The 16,674-nt window shown below is 40.3% G+C and overlaps 1 protein-coding gene across 1 annotated transcript; it reads right to left on the bottom strand.

The window, feature by feature from the left end:
- Nucleotides 1-331: 331 nt before the first annotated feature.
- On the bottom strand, nt 332-13,608 carry NDUFA12 (NADH:ubiquinone oxidoreductase subunit A12). Its single transcript, XM_027679898.1, has 4 exons — nt 13,477-13,608; nt 9,406-9,488; nt 8,330-8,417; nt 332-601 (listed from the first exon to the last, which is right to left on the bottom strand). Exons 1-4 carry the CDS (start codon nt 13,563-13,565, stop codon nt 421-423), a joined length of 441 nt encoding a protein of 146 aa, XP_027535699.1. The 5' UTR covers nt 13,566-13,608; the 3' UTR covers nt 332-420.
- Nucleotides 13,609-16,674: the final 3,066 nt, after the last annotated feature.

Below are 16,674 nucleotides of genomic sequence, written 5' to 3' on the forward strand. Positions count from 1 at the left end.
CTTGATTGGCCTTATTATTCTAACTTATAAAAATTTAAAGAGATGGCCTCCTAAAATAGTATATGAAGAGTGCATTATTTGCCATGCAGAGACTGTAACAGGATAACATCAAAACATGAGAAAGCTGTATTTCAAGTGTGAGGAATGACTGTCACAGGAATGGTTATCATGCTAAGAAGAGTCTGAGAGCTGCTTATGTGAAGATAGGACACTGATGATATAAGAAAAAGCCCAGTATGTTCATAAGATTAAGACCTGTCGTGTTCTGTCCTCTTCCCAATGTTTTCTCACAATGTTTTCTCCCCTCCAATTCAATAAACTAAACTACAGCTGTTATAGGAGGCTTTATTCTGAACAAACGAGTGAAGATACAATTTATACTGAAAGCCAAAGCTGACGCAAGTCACATTTCTGTTGCTGTTATTTGCTGGCTGTTTTAGGGGGGATCCACTCTTGGATCTTCTTGCGAGTAGTAGAGTAAGGCACGTACTGCCCAGGAGTGCCGCTCAGGTTGAATTTATGGTTCTCCCAGATAAATTTACGAGCAACTGGTGGATGAGTAGTCGGAGGGTCATCCGTCATTGAGTGGAGCCAGCGATGCCTTAAGAGGAAAAAGACACATTGTTATTACGGAACTTTACATGATCTCCAACAAGCCTATCTCCTGACTCCCAAGGGTTCTCCTCTGAAGAGACACTAAGTATATATTTTGAGAGAGGAGAAAAATAATCTGGTGTGGCTTTGAATGAGACTACAGGATACTGATTTAAAGTAGTTACACAAACCTAACTGATAAATAACAGTTCTGCCTCCAAGCAATTGGAAATACACCTGAGGTCAAATTTCCTGTTTGTTTGGCTGAGTATTTAGGCAGAGTACATTGTTACGTGTTTGTATGGTTTTAACCAGGCAGCCAGGTCAAGGCAGGCCCTATGAATGACAAAACCACAAGGTTTGGTTTTATTCTCTGGGTTTTTGATTTGTTGGGTTTTGAGGGTTTGTTTTGGTTTTAATTACCAGAAGACTATGCTGCACAGCAATTTCAATACCATTTCCAAAGCATTCATGAGACTACCATGTGGGATATGGATTAACAATGCAAGTACACCTAAAACAAGCACGTAAATGTTTACTGACTGCACAATAAAATGATTAATACCAATCAGCAATACGGTAATTACCAAATGATTACAGTGATTAGCCTTTACCTATGAACTAAATGTCAATCCTCCTCAATAATGCAAGCAATATCAATCATCAAGCAAAGCATTTTCCCTAACAATTTACTTAAACACTACAGCAGGGATCAACTGAATTGACATCCCATTTCTATTTCAGTGCCTGAAGCAACTTTCATATCTGAATTATATTTTAATTATCTGCTAGTTCACATGTACTTCATACTGTATGCACAGCTATGACAAAAGTGAAGTTATGACTTTTTTGCAAGCTTATGTATTTTTTTACTGAGGTAGAATTAAAAAGACTTTTGCTAATCAGCTTTTGCAAAGACTTGACCTAAAAATATGAAGTCTTCCAGTTGTATTAGAAAGCCTAAAAAACGCATCTTCAGCCTTTAGCAACAAATCCAGTACATTTCATTAATACAGTAGAACAAAACCACAGTAGAAGTGGTGAGAAACAGACTGACAGGTATATACTAAATCTGAAGAGCTCTACAGAAGGTTGATAATCTTTTCAAATAGCTTCCAGACATGAATTTAAAAAAAAAAAAACCCAAACACAACTTCAGCTATAACTTTAGTACAAAAAAAAAAAATTTCACTTGAAAAAAGTTTTAACTGGGGTAGATTTAATTTTCTTCACGGTGGCTAGTATGGGGCTGTGATTTGGATTTGTGCTGAACACAGGGTTGATAACGCAGAGATGTTTTTGCTATTGCCGAGCAGGGCTTACACAGAGCCAAGGCCTTTTCTGCTTTTCGTACTGCCACGCTGGCAAAGAGACCGGGGGTGCATGGGAGGCTGGGAGGAGACACAGCCAGGACAGGTGACCCAAACTGACCAAAAGGATATTCCAGACCATATGACATCATGCTCAGTATATCAATCTGGGGGAAGAAGGAGGAAGGGGGGACATTTGGACTGATGACATTTGTCTTCCCAAGTCACTGTTACACGTGATGGGGCCCTGCTCTCCTGGAGATGGCTGAACACCTGCCTGCCCATCGGAAGCAGGGAGTTAAGTCCTTGCTTTGCTTTGCTTGCGTGTGCAGGTTTTGCTTTCCCTATTAAACTGTCTTTTTCTCAACCCACAAGTTTCCTGGCTTTTATGTTTCCTATTCTTGTCCCAGTGCTGCTGATGGGGGAGTGGGCGAGTGGCTGCATGGGGCTTGGTTGTTGGCTGGGGTTAAACCACGACACATACAGAGGCAACTTAAACTCACACACCTGCACCTAGTGATGCTTCTGGTAACAGTGGATAGGGATCCTGCACACAAATTCCTCTTTACACATCTATCACCATGCCTCACCATCCTCATCCTCCTCCAAGAGCCATGCACACCAACTGAACAAACAGAAAACTGTCAGAAGAGATGCAGTTACAAAGGCCCCTGAAAGACAGGCTGGAGCAGATGGAGCACAATAGCGGTATTAATGCTCAGCTGAAATCAAGCTTGCATGATGTCTGGCACTTCTATTACTACACATGTACTTAATATCATATACACATTCCTTGAAACATGAGAAAGGTTTCACAGTATCATTTAAGAGAGTAGCTTTATCTGTCATTTAAACTACTGTTTTGCAGCTTTTCTAAGACTAAATCCATAAAGTCTTTTAAAATACAGTATTTTGGGGTAATTAATATATTTACTTTCAGGATTTTCTGAATTTCTGTAACACAAAATGAAATCAGCCTCAAATTTAAAAAGTAGCAAAACTGATCCTTAAATTGCATTTTCTCACTGAAAAGTAGCAATAAAATTGCTCACTGACAAGACATGTCAGTACAGTCACAGGTATTGAAATACACAGAGAGATTTCAAAAGTTTGTTTATAACTTAATCCACTATGAATTACATTTAAGAGTTTCAGGGCTAAACCAGGTCATAACAGATTCCTCTTAGAAGCCCAATATGTGACTTACAAAAACATTTTGGTTTGCAGAGCCTGCTTTCTAAAACAAAAGCTCCCACTCTCCACTTAAAATCTTGAAAACTTCATTTCAGGGAGACTTTCCCCTTGACAACCTTCCTCAAAGAGTCTTTTGAAGCCTTGATGTCTCATAGACTACTCCCAGATGCTCAAGAAAAGCTCTTCATGCACTAGATTGAACAGCATGAATAAAGAGATTTGACATCCTGCAGATGGCCAGATTTCTATACAAACTCTGCCTATAAATCTGTGCATGGAAAAATAGGCTTCAAAAGCAATTAATGACTTAAAACCTACAAAGCAGAAAACTTACACAGAGCAAAAAAAATCAGGAGGGTAGCAGAAGCTCTGAAGAGGCTGAAGCAGCTTCCTGAATCAGAGAGCAGTCACTACTAAGCAGAGTGAGGCCAGGAAAGCCTCTGGACTTTTCCTTGAGTGAAGGGATGAAAGACACCTCAAAGTATCTTCAAATGCTCTCAAGACTATGTAAAATTTTCTCCCAAGTCTTAACAAATGTTTAAAAGCAAGTTGATTTCAATCTGAAGCTACAAGGGATCGGAGCCAATTATATGATGTACAAGCTGTCAAACAAGAACTGCTGCTACACAAACTCAGTAGCTACTACCATATGTGCATCTGCAAGGTTCAGGCACAGTCTACGTAAGTCGAGGATGTTTGCCAACTCGTTAACATCCACTTTTTTCAACAAGTTCACCATGTTGCAATGAGACAAGAGAAATGAAGATGTGCATTAGGGTCAAAGTTCAGAGAAGAATACAAAGAGAATGAAAGAGGGACAAAAAATATGTTTGTTTACACATGGAAGATAACTTTAATTTCTCATATAAGCTACTATAAGTTATTGTATAGCAATGAGATGGCATTTACCTGAAAACACCAAACTAGCATTTAATCTAGTTGTAAAACCCCACAAATTTATTATGAAGCTACAGGAAGGATGGAAATTTTACTCTTCCTTTTCTGCAATCTTTTTGTTCTGTTTTCCTTGAAGGCGGACTTGAAAAGCAGCATTTTTACAGGAAAATCACACATTTCCTTACATTTCCTAGTGTTTTGGCACTTCAAGTCTGAGGTGCTACATTCCTCTCTCTTTCAGCTGTCAGATCAACTAACAAAGAGGATGCAGATTATTAAACTGAAGGTAAACTTGAAACATTTCATTATATGAAGTCAGTACTGCTGATGGTCCTTCCAAAGATGTCAGATTTGCACCACAAGGAAATAAACATTGACGTACAGGACAGCTACTACAAAAACAAAGGACAGTGCTGGCAAAATGAAGTGTCCCTACAAAACGGAAAAACTATTCTCAAATTACAATTCTTCTTTCCCCACAGGATAATACTGAAAGAACAATTTAATTTTAACTAGTGTGTACACTTTAACCAGTTGTCAATTTGTTTTCACAAAGTGTCTGGCCAAAACACAAACCAAAGTACATTTAGCCAGAAATACACTAAACAGTTTAAACACACAGTCCAATGATTAGAGTGATTCTGCAATGAAAACATCTATGAAAGCACTAAACAGAGTCCATCCAGGCATTGGTATAAATGGATTTAACCTCTATGGTTTATATGTTCACAGAGCACACATGATCAGTGTGTTCAAAAATGGAAGCACTGAGTTCCTGCAAACAGCATACTCTGATCAGTAGAAGACAAAACAAGTATTTTGGTTTTTCTGTCTAAAAGTGTAAAAGGGAAAAAAATGTGCCCAATATCTTGTATAGCATTACAGTAAGTTAATACTAAGCATTCCTCAGGCAAGTGTTGAAGGCATTTTTAAAAAATCTAATTAACTTGTCTCCAGTGAAGTAGATACCAACATCTGGATTTTGAAGACAAGAAAAGAAAACCCAGAGTAACAAAGAGGTTAAACAACACAACTAAATCAGAATAAACCACAAACCTACATATTCTAGAAAACATTTTAGAAAAGCAACAGTCTTGATTCCCTGCATAATAGACATATGTCAAAACGACACTTCGATTTCCTTCAGACTGTAATTTCAGTATATCCGCTGTCAGGAGACATTACATCAATTATTTCAGAACACTGAAAATATTCACTAGTTCCTAAAAACAGTACAACAATATGTTATTACACATAAGATTATTTTTTTCTTGCTGCTTTTCCCTTTTCTTTAGTATCTGACAGGAGGTAAAGGGTAGCATTGTTTTTTCCAGTTGTTTTCAAAACTTTTCAACATAGCAAAATGTTTTTTTCTTGTTCATCATGCATGAGGTTCACCTGATTGTATTTGAACAATCATTCTTATTCCACAATCCCAAAGGCACACAACCGACTGCAAAATTATACTTTAAAATGCAGTGTATGCTGTGTAAGGGTGTAATCAGTAAGATAACCAGCAGTGTAATCCTAAATACAGTAGCATTTTTGTAAGAGAACTACAAAACCATTACAAACTAGTTAGCTTTACTATTTAAAAAAGAAAAACCTGAAAATTCTAGGTTAGCCCTGGTCTTAAACTTTGATTTTGTTCAAAGTGTCATCTTTAGGAGTGACAGTTGCAAAATGTTTTCTGAAAGTAACATCAGCATAAACACTGTAATAAAACCTGCTTCCACCTGCAGTGGGTACAACAACACACCCACAAAATGCTTCACTGAGCTGAATCAACTACATCCTGGAGTAAAAACAAATAAATAAATACTTAGAATAAGTATTCAGATCACACCCAGGTGTTACAGTAGTACTTTATACACTTCCAAGTCAACCCAAGGATGAAAAACATGTATCATACTATTATACTATATATTAATTCTCCGTACAATCCTTAACATCCACTGGTCAAATTATGTGACCAATACATCTGTTCTAGAACAGGCAGCAATCACAAGTATTGAGGCCATGTTGCTGAGAACACAGCTGCGTTGGGCAGGGCACGTCTCCAGGATGAAGGACCACCGACTCCCTAAGATCTTGCTTTATGGTGAACTTGCCACCGGCTGCCGCAAGAGAGGAGCCCCGAAGAGAAGATACAAGGACTCCCTGAAACAACATCTCAGCCTTGGTCATATTGATCATCATAACTGATCTACTCTGGCCTCAAATCGGGAGGCCTGGAGACACACCATCTATAACGCTGCTGATGCCTTTGAGAAAGCACGCAGGATCACCCTTGAGGAGAAAAGACAATGCAGAAAGATACGTGCCTTGCAGAATATACCACCTAAGGAGTCTTTCTGCTGTGCCTTTTGCAATCGGACGTGTCTATCTTGTATTGGCCTCATTAACCACCAGCGCGCTTGTAACAAATGTGGATAGAGCCTTTCCCAAATCTACGTTCGCAAAGCCTAGCCATGATGATGATATATTAATTAATCCTCTTGTGAACAGAAGTAATTACACACAGTCTAATTTATTTCCAACAAATTTCTGGGTCCCAAATAACCATTCAGGTTTTGTGCAAAAACCTGTGCAGTTGCACAACCCTATTGTTACATTGACAGCAGCTTGTACAATATATTGTCTCAATTCAGAAGCTTATGTCATGTTAAAAATTTAAGACAGTATAGCATCAGATAAAAATAATAATAATAAAAAAAAACAAACCTAAAAGACACCATTTATTCCCTGTCAAAATACTTCTATTTTTAAAGATGTATCTAAGCAGTACGGAAATACACATCAGTGATTTAGATGTGTCACGAAGCTAGGATTCCTAAATAAGTATTAACACATGTTGTTACAAGACATACAAATTTATCAGCAATAAGAAAAAAAACATAACAAAACAAATCCACAAACCTGAATGGTACTGCACAACTAAGTTTCCTGACAAAAATACCTTAGAACACAGGACTGTTTACCCTTTCATGCCTCATGGCACTCACCAGTCTTGAAAATAACACAAGGTTTACTGCTCCTTCTAGGGCAATTTCTTCCACATTGATAGGAAACCAAGGTTTTCTACCTCATTAATTTCTATGAAATAAATAAGCTACTTAACACCTGAAAGATCCCTTTGATACTCAGGAAGAAACCCTTTGTTGAGGTTTGTAAAGAGGCAACAAATATTGCATAAGCACGAGCAAAGCAAAAAAAATAAAACAAAACCAAACCACACCCTTGCCTTATAATAAGGAACATCTTGAAAACCAGCACAGTCTAACAGTGAAAGGATAAAAACTAGAACCAAAGAACAGTTATTATGCAAATAAGGTACGAAAATCTTGGAGATTCTAATGTCACTTCTAAAAAACAATGCCATTCAGCTCTTACCAAATCAGACAGAAAAAAGCATTAAACACATTAATCATAATTATAAGGCTGGGAGAGTTTGAAACAAAACTGACTACCTAGAGAATCTACCCACACACTTCTTAAGTGTTCTAGTGAGAGCCACAGTTTAGGAGTTCATATAATCAATCTCAGCCTTGGCACAGAACATGTATCACAGGAGTAATAAAACCCAGTCTTTGCTAATGCTAACGCTTAGCTACCCAAACACCTCTTCCTTCATATCACCTTTTGCTGCTTTGGGGCTGCAGTGCTATTGCTGTTCCTCAAGAACCACAGAGATTGTTTTTACTAGCATACACTGTTACTTTATGTGGTGTGTTATCTAGGAAGACACAGAAAGTATTAACAGCTGTGTGGTCAGAGACCACCTGGAACTCAAGATTGTATAGAATTATTACTGAGATGCATGAACAGAAAATAAAACCTCAATAAAAATTATAGTTAAGTAGCAGTCAAAATACAGAACATCCTGGCCCTTTACTGCTGATTATCATATCAATGTATATAAATTGAAATAATTATGCTGTTAATGGCTGTGGATTAAGGAATGTTGTTCCATCATTGCCTTATGTTCTTTAGGTTCTTGCCTAGAACAGAAAATAACTTTTTTTTTTTACTTCTGTTGGCTCAAGGCTTTGCCAAACCATTAACAGGGAATCACAACTAATAAGGAAAATTGGAAAACCTGCTCAATCTGGCTGGCAAAATACTTTTCTCATTCCAAAAAGCAGTGAGTGCATCTACCAGGACAGTAAGCAATACAACATTATGAAGTAACAAGTCTGAAATCTTCTGGTCACATATAGAATAGCTGTGACCATGAAAACTTTTTTTTTTTAAATTTCTGCTTCATAATACAAGAAAATATAGAGGCATTACACAATTGGTGTCTGTCCAAATAATTAAGCCAAGTGGTTTACCATTCGGGGGGCACCATACTTCCATCAACTTCCCAAAACGTGTTTTTGCCATTCATTTCTTCAGTATATACAACCCATCTGTGTCGACCTTAAATACACAAACACAAATATTGTATTAGCCCAAAAATAAAAATTATTTTCATATAAGGAGAGAATTCTTGAAAACCAAGGAAAAACATTTTGAGTAATAGTATCTGCCATTATGGGCACTTACTTATTTTACAGTCAGTACAGCTTTTATTTTTCCAAGTCTTCTGTATTTCCACTGTTACTGTATTTCTATATGGCTGAATCTAATCCTCTCACAAGTAGGCAAATATTAGCTATTGTATAAGTAATGGGAAATAGGAACTCACAAAATTTTCAGGCAGAGAAACAGGTTTGGGGATTTTTTCTCCATTATGAGAAGTCTTTTCCAAAAGGACATTGCCATTGATAACCTAAGATTAAACTAAATTTCAGCTATATAGAACTACCAAGCAATGTTAACCAGCAAGTGCTTTTCCTGGTTACCCTACAAGGTAACCTACAGTCAGCAGGTAGCTTGGACTAACCAGAGTGTCAACTGCTTATGTGTTACCTGCACTGCTTTAGGTGCTGCCTTTTTAAGTACTCTACAAACATTATTTAAAATCCAGTTACTTAAGGTAATAGGAAGTTTAGGCTAACCTGTGTTTCTCTGCCCTGAAGTGATCATACAAGTAAGTACAGCTGTGAGGCAGTTTTTAAAGGCAGTTCTCTTTCTTCCCCCACCTGTTATGCTATCAGCTTTTAGGTCAAGGACCAAATTCAGCTCTCAATCACATTATCATATAGCTCTACCTACATGGAGTGCATCTGACTGGCTTCTATTTATCCCATAGTTATTGTTTCAGATTGACTGTGTTTGCAAATGAACTGAGGGACGCAATAGAGAAACAGATGTCAAAGCATTTCTATGAGTCCCTTGTCTAAAGACCCACACAAGTCAAGTGCAAGGAAGTCAGGCAGGCAACAAGTTCTATTTCATTAGCAGAAACACAAGCTCTGTAAAAGCTGAACAGTCTGTTAGGAGGTGTTCACGTTAGCACACATACCAAAGAAGTTTCTTGTGTCTTCATAGTATTTGTTTCCATATTTGTCAGTTCCTATCAGATTACCAGTCTTCAAATCATTGACCCTGTGAATTATCAAAACAACGGTTTCAATTGATGTCATCTCAGAATGAAGTGACAGAGGTTTCCTAGGGGTTGGTAAAAATCTGTAATGACAACTCCTAAACACATTTAGGTAAAGATATTAAAAAAAATATTCAAGCTTAAGGATTGTAAAACATAATCACCAATTCCTGCAACTAATGTGCACCCCACTGACAGGATGATAAAAGTAATACAAAAAGGCTTTTGGGGACTATTATTTATTTAAAAGCTCTCTATAGTGGAAGATAAAGCAACTCTACAATATAACAATTTAACACCCACAAAACCTTAAATACTGTGGGAGTCCCAGAGTCACATGGGACTTTAATTCACTTAGTTGAAGACCTTACCATCCTTCTCAACTATTCGTAGCTACCATTTCAGCCTGAATTGCCACAGAAGGTGGTCAGCACTGAAGCAGCTTAAGAGATCTCACACGCCTGTGTGGGCACTAACCTCCAAGACAGCAATAGTAATATTTTAAGCTATTGTAGCCACTTGCCAAGGAAATACCCTAAACCCTAAGGTACAATTGTTACTTTCTAACTTCTGTATAATTGTGAAAGATGCAAGCATTTACCTGCAACTCTGTGAGACTTACACTGACCCAGATAAGCTGTGTACCAGTTTCAACTCTTTATACAAAACATGTTTTAACATTACTGTACATATCAATAATTAAACTGAATCTATGATTCACATTCTAATGATAAAACCTTAAAATTACTAAAGTGCTCTTCTCCCCCAGATCTGCATCTTTGCTTTTCTTTTCACTGACGTTCATCCCAGGCAGAATTACATAAGGAAAAGCTTACTTGCAAAAGTTTTAGTTTTTTGTAGTATTATATACACTCTCAAATCAGTCCCAAGGGAGAGAAGGGATGTGCACACACATACTTCCACAGTTGGGAACTTAGCTATTGTCTTTTCTCCAGGGTGTGTGAAAACAACAATCATTCCACCAAGTACTCATTTTAAACCTTTGTGGTGCCAGGTAGAAAGACTCTCTGACACATTTCTCCTCTGTGAAAGAAACACTCAGACACTTCTGGCTCAGCTATACAAGCCCAAGTTCCCAGCTTCGGAAAAAGAAAAGCCATTTCACTGCTGCTCTCCCTTTCTTCTTCCATTTCTTGTAAGGATTCTTGTGCCCTTGTCCTGACTTCATGCCCTGAGTATTGATATCAGACACTAAGAGGTATATATGGCTTCCAGAGGACATTTTCCAGCCACTTTCACTGAGACTTGAATAAGAAGAATGTTTCCAGCCACACAGACTCTTACTAATTTGACTTCTACTGCACATAAACTTGTTGTAGCCACCTTAGTGGAAAACATGTAGGAGAAAAGCAGGGAAATTCAGAGGAAAAGTCTCCTGACTGTGGGAAATAATTTTTCCGAGTTCAAGAAATAATTACTTCTTACATATATCAATTGTTACAAGAAAGAACACCTTGATTACTCTTCCTTTAAACACCAAGTCTATTCCTTGAGCTGGGACAGATGACTTAATGGCTTGAAAGGTGAACAGGAGGCAGTAGCTATGTTTGAGGTTACTGTAGTTATGAGGTGTGATTCTCCACCTAGCACTGTAAGGTCAATCTTCTGAGCGCAAAAAAAGAGAGCACTGCCTCCAGTCTTTCTGTATGGTAGAAAGGTGTTGACACAGCCTGCGATCTTTGACTCACAAAAGATCCCTGACAAGACATGCTTAGGAAGAGGCACTCTGATGAAAGCTAAGACTCAAAACTCTTCCACCCTTTCATTTCCCCAGCTCAATTTCTTCTTGAGAACTGCCAGTGTCATAGTTATGGCCTGAGAAGGAAAACAAACTGGAGAAAACAACTTGGTGGAGGGAAGCAGGTGTGTGACAGAAAACAATAATTACAATAGCATAAAATACTAGCCAGGGAAATCATGTATTGTCATACTGCTCAACAGCTTGAAACTTCCCTCTATGAAGTTGTGCATGAGGAAGGTCTATCTGAGCTGCTTTTTACAGTGGAGACAGAGAAGCCAGAAGCTGCCTGTCCTCACAGCTAGTAGGAATGCAAAGTTGAGACCTCCCAAAAGCGAAGCTAACTTCAGAAGGCATACAATATCATGCCATAAAACAAAGGAGAAAATAATTTAAAATGTATAATAATTATAAGGGGAGCAATATATTGCTCAACTGAAAGAATACAGAGCTGGTTGGAGGTTACTAGGCAAGTTTCACAAAGAATGTTGATAGTAGCCTTATTTAACACTGTACAGGGGTCCTGACCAAAACAAAAAATTCCACCTCCAGAAAGGACAGGGGTCTGACAAATTATGATATTACTTTATTGAGGAAGGTCACATTATTATACAGGAAATTCTGTACTGTCTTCAGGGCTGTAGTGATACCACCAGAATGAAATTCAATGGTATGAAGGTCTAGCACAAGGTGATGCACCTGGAGACTAGTAAGATCTTAAGCACTGTGCGCCTAATTGCAAGGAAAACACCTGGATGTCACAAGGCAATAAGGAGCTGTTAATTAAGTGACATGTGGGGGAAAAAAAAGACAAGTTGATCCTTGAATGCACAGGTGAACTGAGCTGTCTTCAGTGAACAAAACAATTACTAAAGCTATATATGACAATAACGATGAGGCCTGATCAGCAACTGTGCAAAATGTTATGTTTAACAATTCAAAAGAGATCAATTTAAACTACAAGAAATAACAGAGAAAGGGCCATTATGACATGTGAAGAAAAAAAAAACAATCTTCAAGAAGACTCAGAAAGTTTGGTTTGTTTGTTCAAACGTAAGAAAGTCCTTGGTATATAGCAGGGAACTTCATATTTGCAAAGCACCTCTACCCCCTACTCCTAACTTCCCGCTATTGATTAAAAAAAGGCTTTTTGGCATGTAGTCAGGCCTACAACATTCACTGTAAACATTCTATTTTTTTCCAGGACCAGCTACAAAGACAATACAGGCTACTGACACTGGTGAATTTGGATCACATACCATTTACACTTCCACCTTATATTTCATCGAGGACCTGAATGAAAAAAGAGTACCTTAGTAAACCTGCAGCTACTCCTATTTGGGAGCAGCTTCAAGCATGCTGTATCACAATTCAAAATACTTGTCACAAGGAAGAGATGAGATGTCAGTGGGAAAAAACGACAGAAGAAAGTTTAAGGCGGACAAGTGCAAGGTTCTGTACTTGGGGATGAAGGCACACAGCCATGTTATTCCATTGAATGGAAACAAAGGCTGCAACTTATTCTGCATGAAGTGCCAGTGGGGCCAAGGGGTATCCAATGCTGAGCACAGGTCAGTGCTGACAACCCAGTGACAAAGAGGCAATGTGACGTGCAGTTTGGTGTTAAAGAATTAGAGCCGGTCAGGCACCTGAAGTAATTCCCTGATCTACACCGAGGGGTTTCAGCAGATGCACGGCTTTCAGGCTTGCACAGTTCAAGTAAGCCACTGCCAGCCTGAGGCGACTCAGAGCAAAGGGTGCGATGGAGAAGCGCTGGGGGCAGCTACAGCACAGACACGGCTCTGGCAGCGGGACTAAGGACTGCGGCTGGACACCAGGAAAACCTGCCTGGGCAATACTGACAGCTCAGCGCCGAGGAACCCTCCAAGCTGCCTAAAGAAGAGAAAACAACCCAGGGGTCCTGCCCCGGCACGGCTCTAAGCACAGCACTGCTGCCGGCCGGGACACACCTCCCCCGGCGGGGCGGGGCGGGGCGAAGCGGAGCGGGCTCCTGCCGAGGCCTGCCCGGCACCGCGCACCTCCCGCCGTGAGGGAGCGCCCGCCGCCCACCACCCCGGCGCCGCGCGGAGCAGTGGCCGCCCCGTGCCATGTCCCCACCCCCGCCGGCCCCGCTTCCCGCAGGGCAGCGCCCGCCTCCCGCCAAGGTGACCCCGCGGGACGGAGAGCGGGGAGCAGGGGGGTCCCGCCGCCTCCGCCGGGCCCCGCGGTACCTGAGCAGCTGCAGGATGGCGCCGCGGACACCGCCGTGGCCGCCAATGTGCTTCAGCGCCCGCTTCAGCACTTGCACGTACTCCGCCATCTTCGGGCGGAGCCGCAGCTGTGCCCGCCCGGGGCCGCCCCGGGACCGCCCCCCCGACCCGGGCGGTGCCGCCGCGCCCGGCCTGTGCGAGCACAGCAGCTGGCGGTGCGAGCCTGCTGCAGGCCGCTGTTGGGGTCGCTGAAGGGTATTTTCTGATGAGGACACTGCGATTTGGCTTCCAGTCTGCCTAATCTATAAAAAGAACATTTGCCTACGGCTCACACGTGAAGGTCAGCAAGATACAAAGAACTTCAGGATAGGGGGAAGAAAACCCCTTTTTAATAGAAATGTCTACTGACAATCTCTTATTTCACATATGTCACAAGATCTGTGATGAGAAAAGAGTTGCCAAGACTGGCAGTAAGGAGTCCAGGATTGCTTAGGTCAAAAATCAGGAGATAGGGGAGGTGACCACTCACCCCATGCAGACTGTGGCTGATGGTCAACAGAAGAGTCTTGTCTTGTCTCTTCCTGGATTTTCCCAATTCTAGCAGGCTGTTAAGGAATGTGTATCTCTTGTCTGGTCCATGTTTCCACCCCGCCTTCTCTGTCTTGCCCTATTACCTTCTCCTGATCCTGCATTAGCAGGAAGAAATACCTTTGATTGTTCTGTGTGGATGTTGGGAGTACTTTACTGCTGTTCCTGCAAGGCTGGTCTGGCAAGGTGCAGAAACTACTTCCCTGACCTTCACAAGGGTAGGGCTACACAGGCCAGGCAAAAGCAAAGTAGACCCACAGTACTTGGTCAGAGCAGGCAGGACTTGGAAGTGCACCCAGTAAACACATCATTCAGCGCTGATCAGCACGAAGAGGCCAAGCTGCTGGGCACTGTCGCTATCGCAATTGGGCCTGTTGGAAGGGACAAAGCAGGAGTTGAAGTGAAAAATTAAGTAGGTGGTGTTAAACTTGAAAGGAAAATGGGACTAGGAAAAGGTTGTGTTGGCCAAGTTCACAGTGTGGAAATATACACATTTCAACATAAAGTCTAGTGGTTGAAGTTTCTCATTGAAAATTTTTTAGTTTTTAACACAACTGGTTTTGTGTTCAAACACAAAACGCAAGCCCTGCTGATTCTGTGCTCTGTCCTCTAACCACAGCATCTTTTTTGTGACAAGTCTTAGGTTTCAGTACACTTGTGGCAGGTTATCGGCATTTTCACAATCAAGTCTTAGAAAATTTATTACATCTGTTAAAATATCATCAGATAAGTGTACATTAGCAGGCAGAAAAAGGGGGAGGAACATTTACAATCAATTCACTCATTGTCTGTAACTTCACATACAGAAACCATTACTTTGGGATGAACTACTGATGATGGAGTGCAGAATATGAAAGAAGTGTAGTTTACATTAGGTCAGCCAACTTTGAAAGCACTGGATAGGTTCAATTCTTATACCAGGTTGTAAGCCTATTCCTGATTCATATAACTAGGATAATTTTATTGACTGAGTATAATTCCATGAGCATTTTCTCTGTTGGCAGTGAAATACAGTTGTTTGTTGTGGGTTTTTTTCCCCCAGAGGGTTAAAATTACCTGGATCACTTCACTGATCCACGTGGCACCATGATTCTTCAACTGGGACTGCTGTGGAGGATAGGGCATTGTGACACAAAACTGGAAGGAGAGATCAATTTCTTAATATGACTTTGATCCTACAGAAGATTTTGTAGGGAATACATTCTTAGTAGCAGGAACATTTTATAGCATCTTTGAATTACATTTTGATTTTAATTTGTACTATTTTCTCTGCTGCTTTAGTCAAGGGAGATCTCCACTGAGAATTTCATTACCTCGTAACTGCTCAAGTCCCATCACATCTACTTAAACTGCTTTTGTTAATGTGTCACTGAGCATGAGAAACAGAGGCTTACTACTGTGTTCAAAAATTCTCCCTGTATTTGGTGCAAATGTCATGGTTGAATACAATGGAGTGCAAATGCAAGTATGTCTTCCCAAGACTTTATTGAGGCATTTTTGGGAGACAGCATTGAAATGCTGTCCTGTCACTCAAGTAACTTATAAAACTCATGCGCCCAGAAGAAATGTTTAATTCCCAGTCTTTTAAGAGTCAATGTTGCTTTTGTTCCCCAAAAATTAGCACACTGAACCTCAATGCCTCAAAACCTCTGCTAAACACACTTAATGCTGCCTTGGTTGGGATCTCTGACAAGGAAGTCACCAAGTTTTCAAGGAAGATTGCTTCCCTCTTCATTACCTCCAGGGACTTTGTTTGCCAGCACTCACGTTTCTTTCCTCTTTTCTCTCCCTTTTTATTATGTTTCAGAAACTGTTCTTTTATTTTCCTTCATTTTTATCACTCTGGATGCATGCAGAATTCAGGAATGTTGGACTGGATGAGATGTCCTACACGACCACATGCTGTCATCATCAGTTTTTTTATAAGCAATTAAGCTCCATGTTGCAACTGGCTTGATTGTTTTATCCTGCTTCTGAAGGCAGAAAAGTATTCCAGAAGCTCACTGCTCTGGAGAGGATTGCTACCTTCTAATTTCCTAGCTAGACCACACCCATTTTTATGAAAAGATTCCTTTCTATGCAAACTGGATGAACATTTAGTTAAAGTAGAATTTGTCAGCCTCTGTGAAAATTTTTTGCTCCTAATTCTCTGTTTTAATCACTGTGGGATAATACCTTCCCTGCCACACCTCTCTCGGTGGAGTCCAGGTGCAGTTTGCTTTATTTGCAGTGAGAGTGCACTGTTGGCCTAAATGGGCTTGTGCTTGGCCTGGCATTACCATGATTCCTTGGTCCTTCTCCTGGGCTGATGCTCAGCCAGTTCCTACCTCTCTTGATGCCTGGGGTTATCGAGCCTGAGGTATCTGTTGGCCTAATCCTCAAATTTATCAAGATATCTCTGGATTAAGTTCTGCCAGTCATGATGATGATGTCATCATCAAGAGATAAATCTGTTTCCGAATGACTCAAAGGATGACACGTAACTTCCCTTTGTTAGCACACAAGCATCTCACTGAATCCTATATATTTTAGTTTTTTCTTTAAAGAGCTTTATTCAGTGGTGCAATTAATCAATTGATCTTGAAAAACCCAGGTTGATATATTCTCAGAAAGTGCAAAAATCAACTCATC

Source organism: Neopelma chrysocephalum, unplaced genomic scaffold (genome assembly GCF_003984885.1).
Source record: "Neopelma chrysocephalum unplaced genomic scaffold, ASM398488v2 Primary Assembly neopelma1_59, whole genome shotgun sequence".
In the NCBI taxonomy this organism is placed as follows: Eukaryota; Metazoa; Chordata; class Aves; order Passeriformes; family Pipridae; genus Neopelma; species Neopelma chrysocephalum.

Excerpts from the sequence above, each read along its gene's own strand:
- NDUFA12 (XM_027679898.1), bottom strand. The coding sequence starts at position 13,565 with ATGGCGGAGTACGTGCAAGTGCTGAAGCGGGCGCTGAAGCACATTGGC. Across the intron at positions 9,489-13,476 it reads GCCATCCTGCAGCTGCTCAG|GGTCAATGATTTGAAGACTG; the intron begins GTACCGCGGGGC and ends GATAATTCACAG. Across the intron at positions 8,418-9,405 it reads AGACACAAGAAACTTCTTTG|GTCGACACAGATGGGTTGTA; the intron begins GTATGTGTGCTA and ends TGTGTATTTAAG.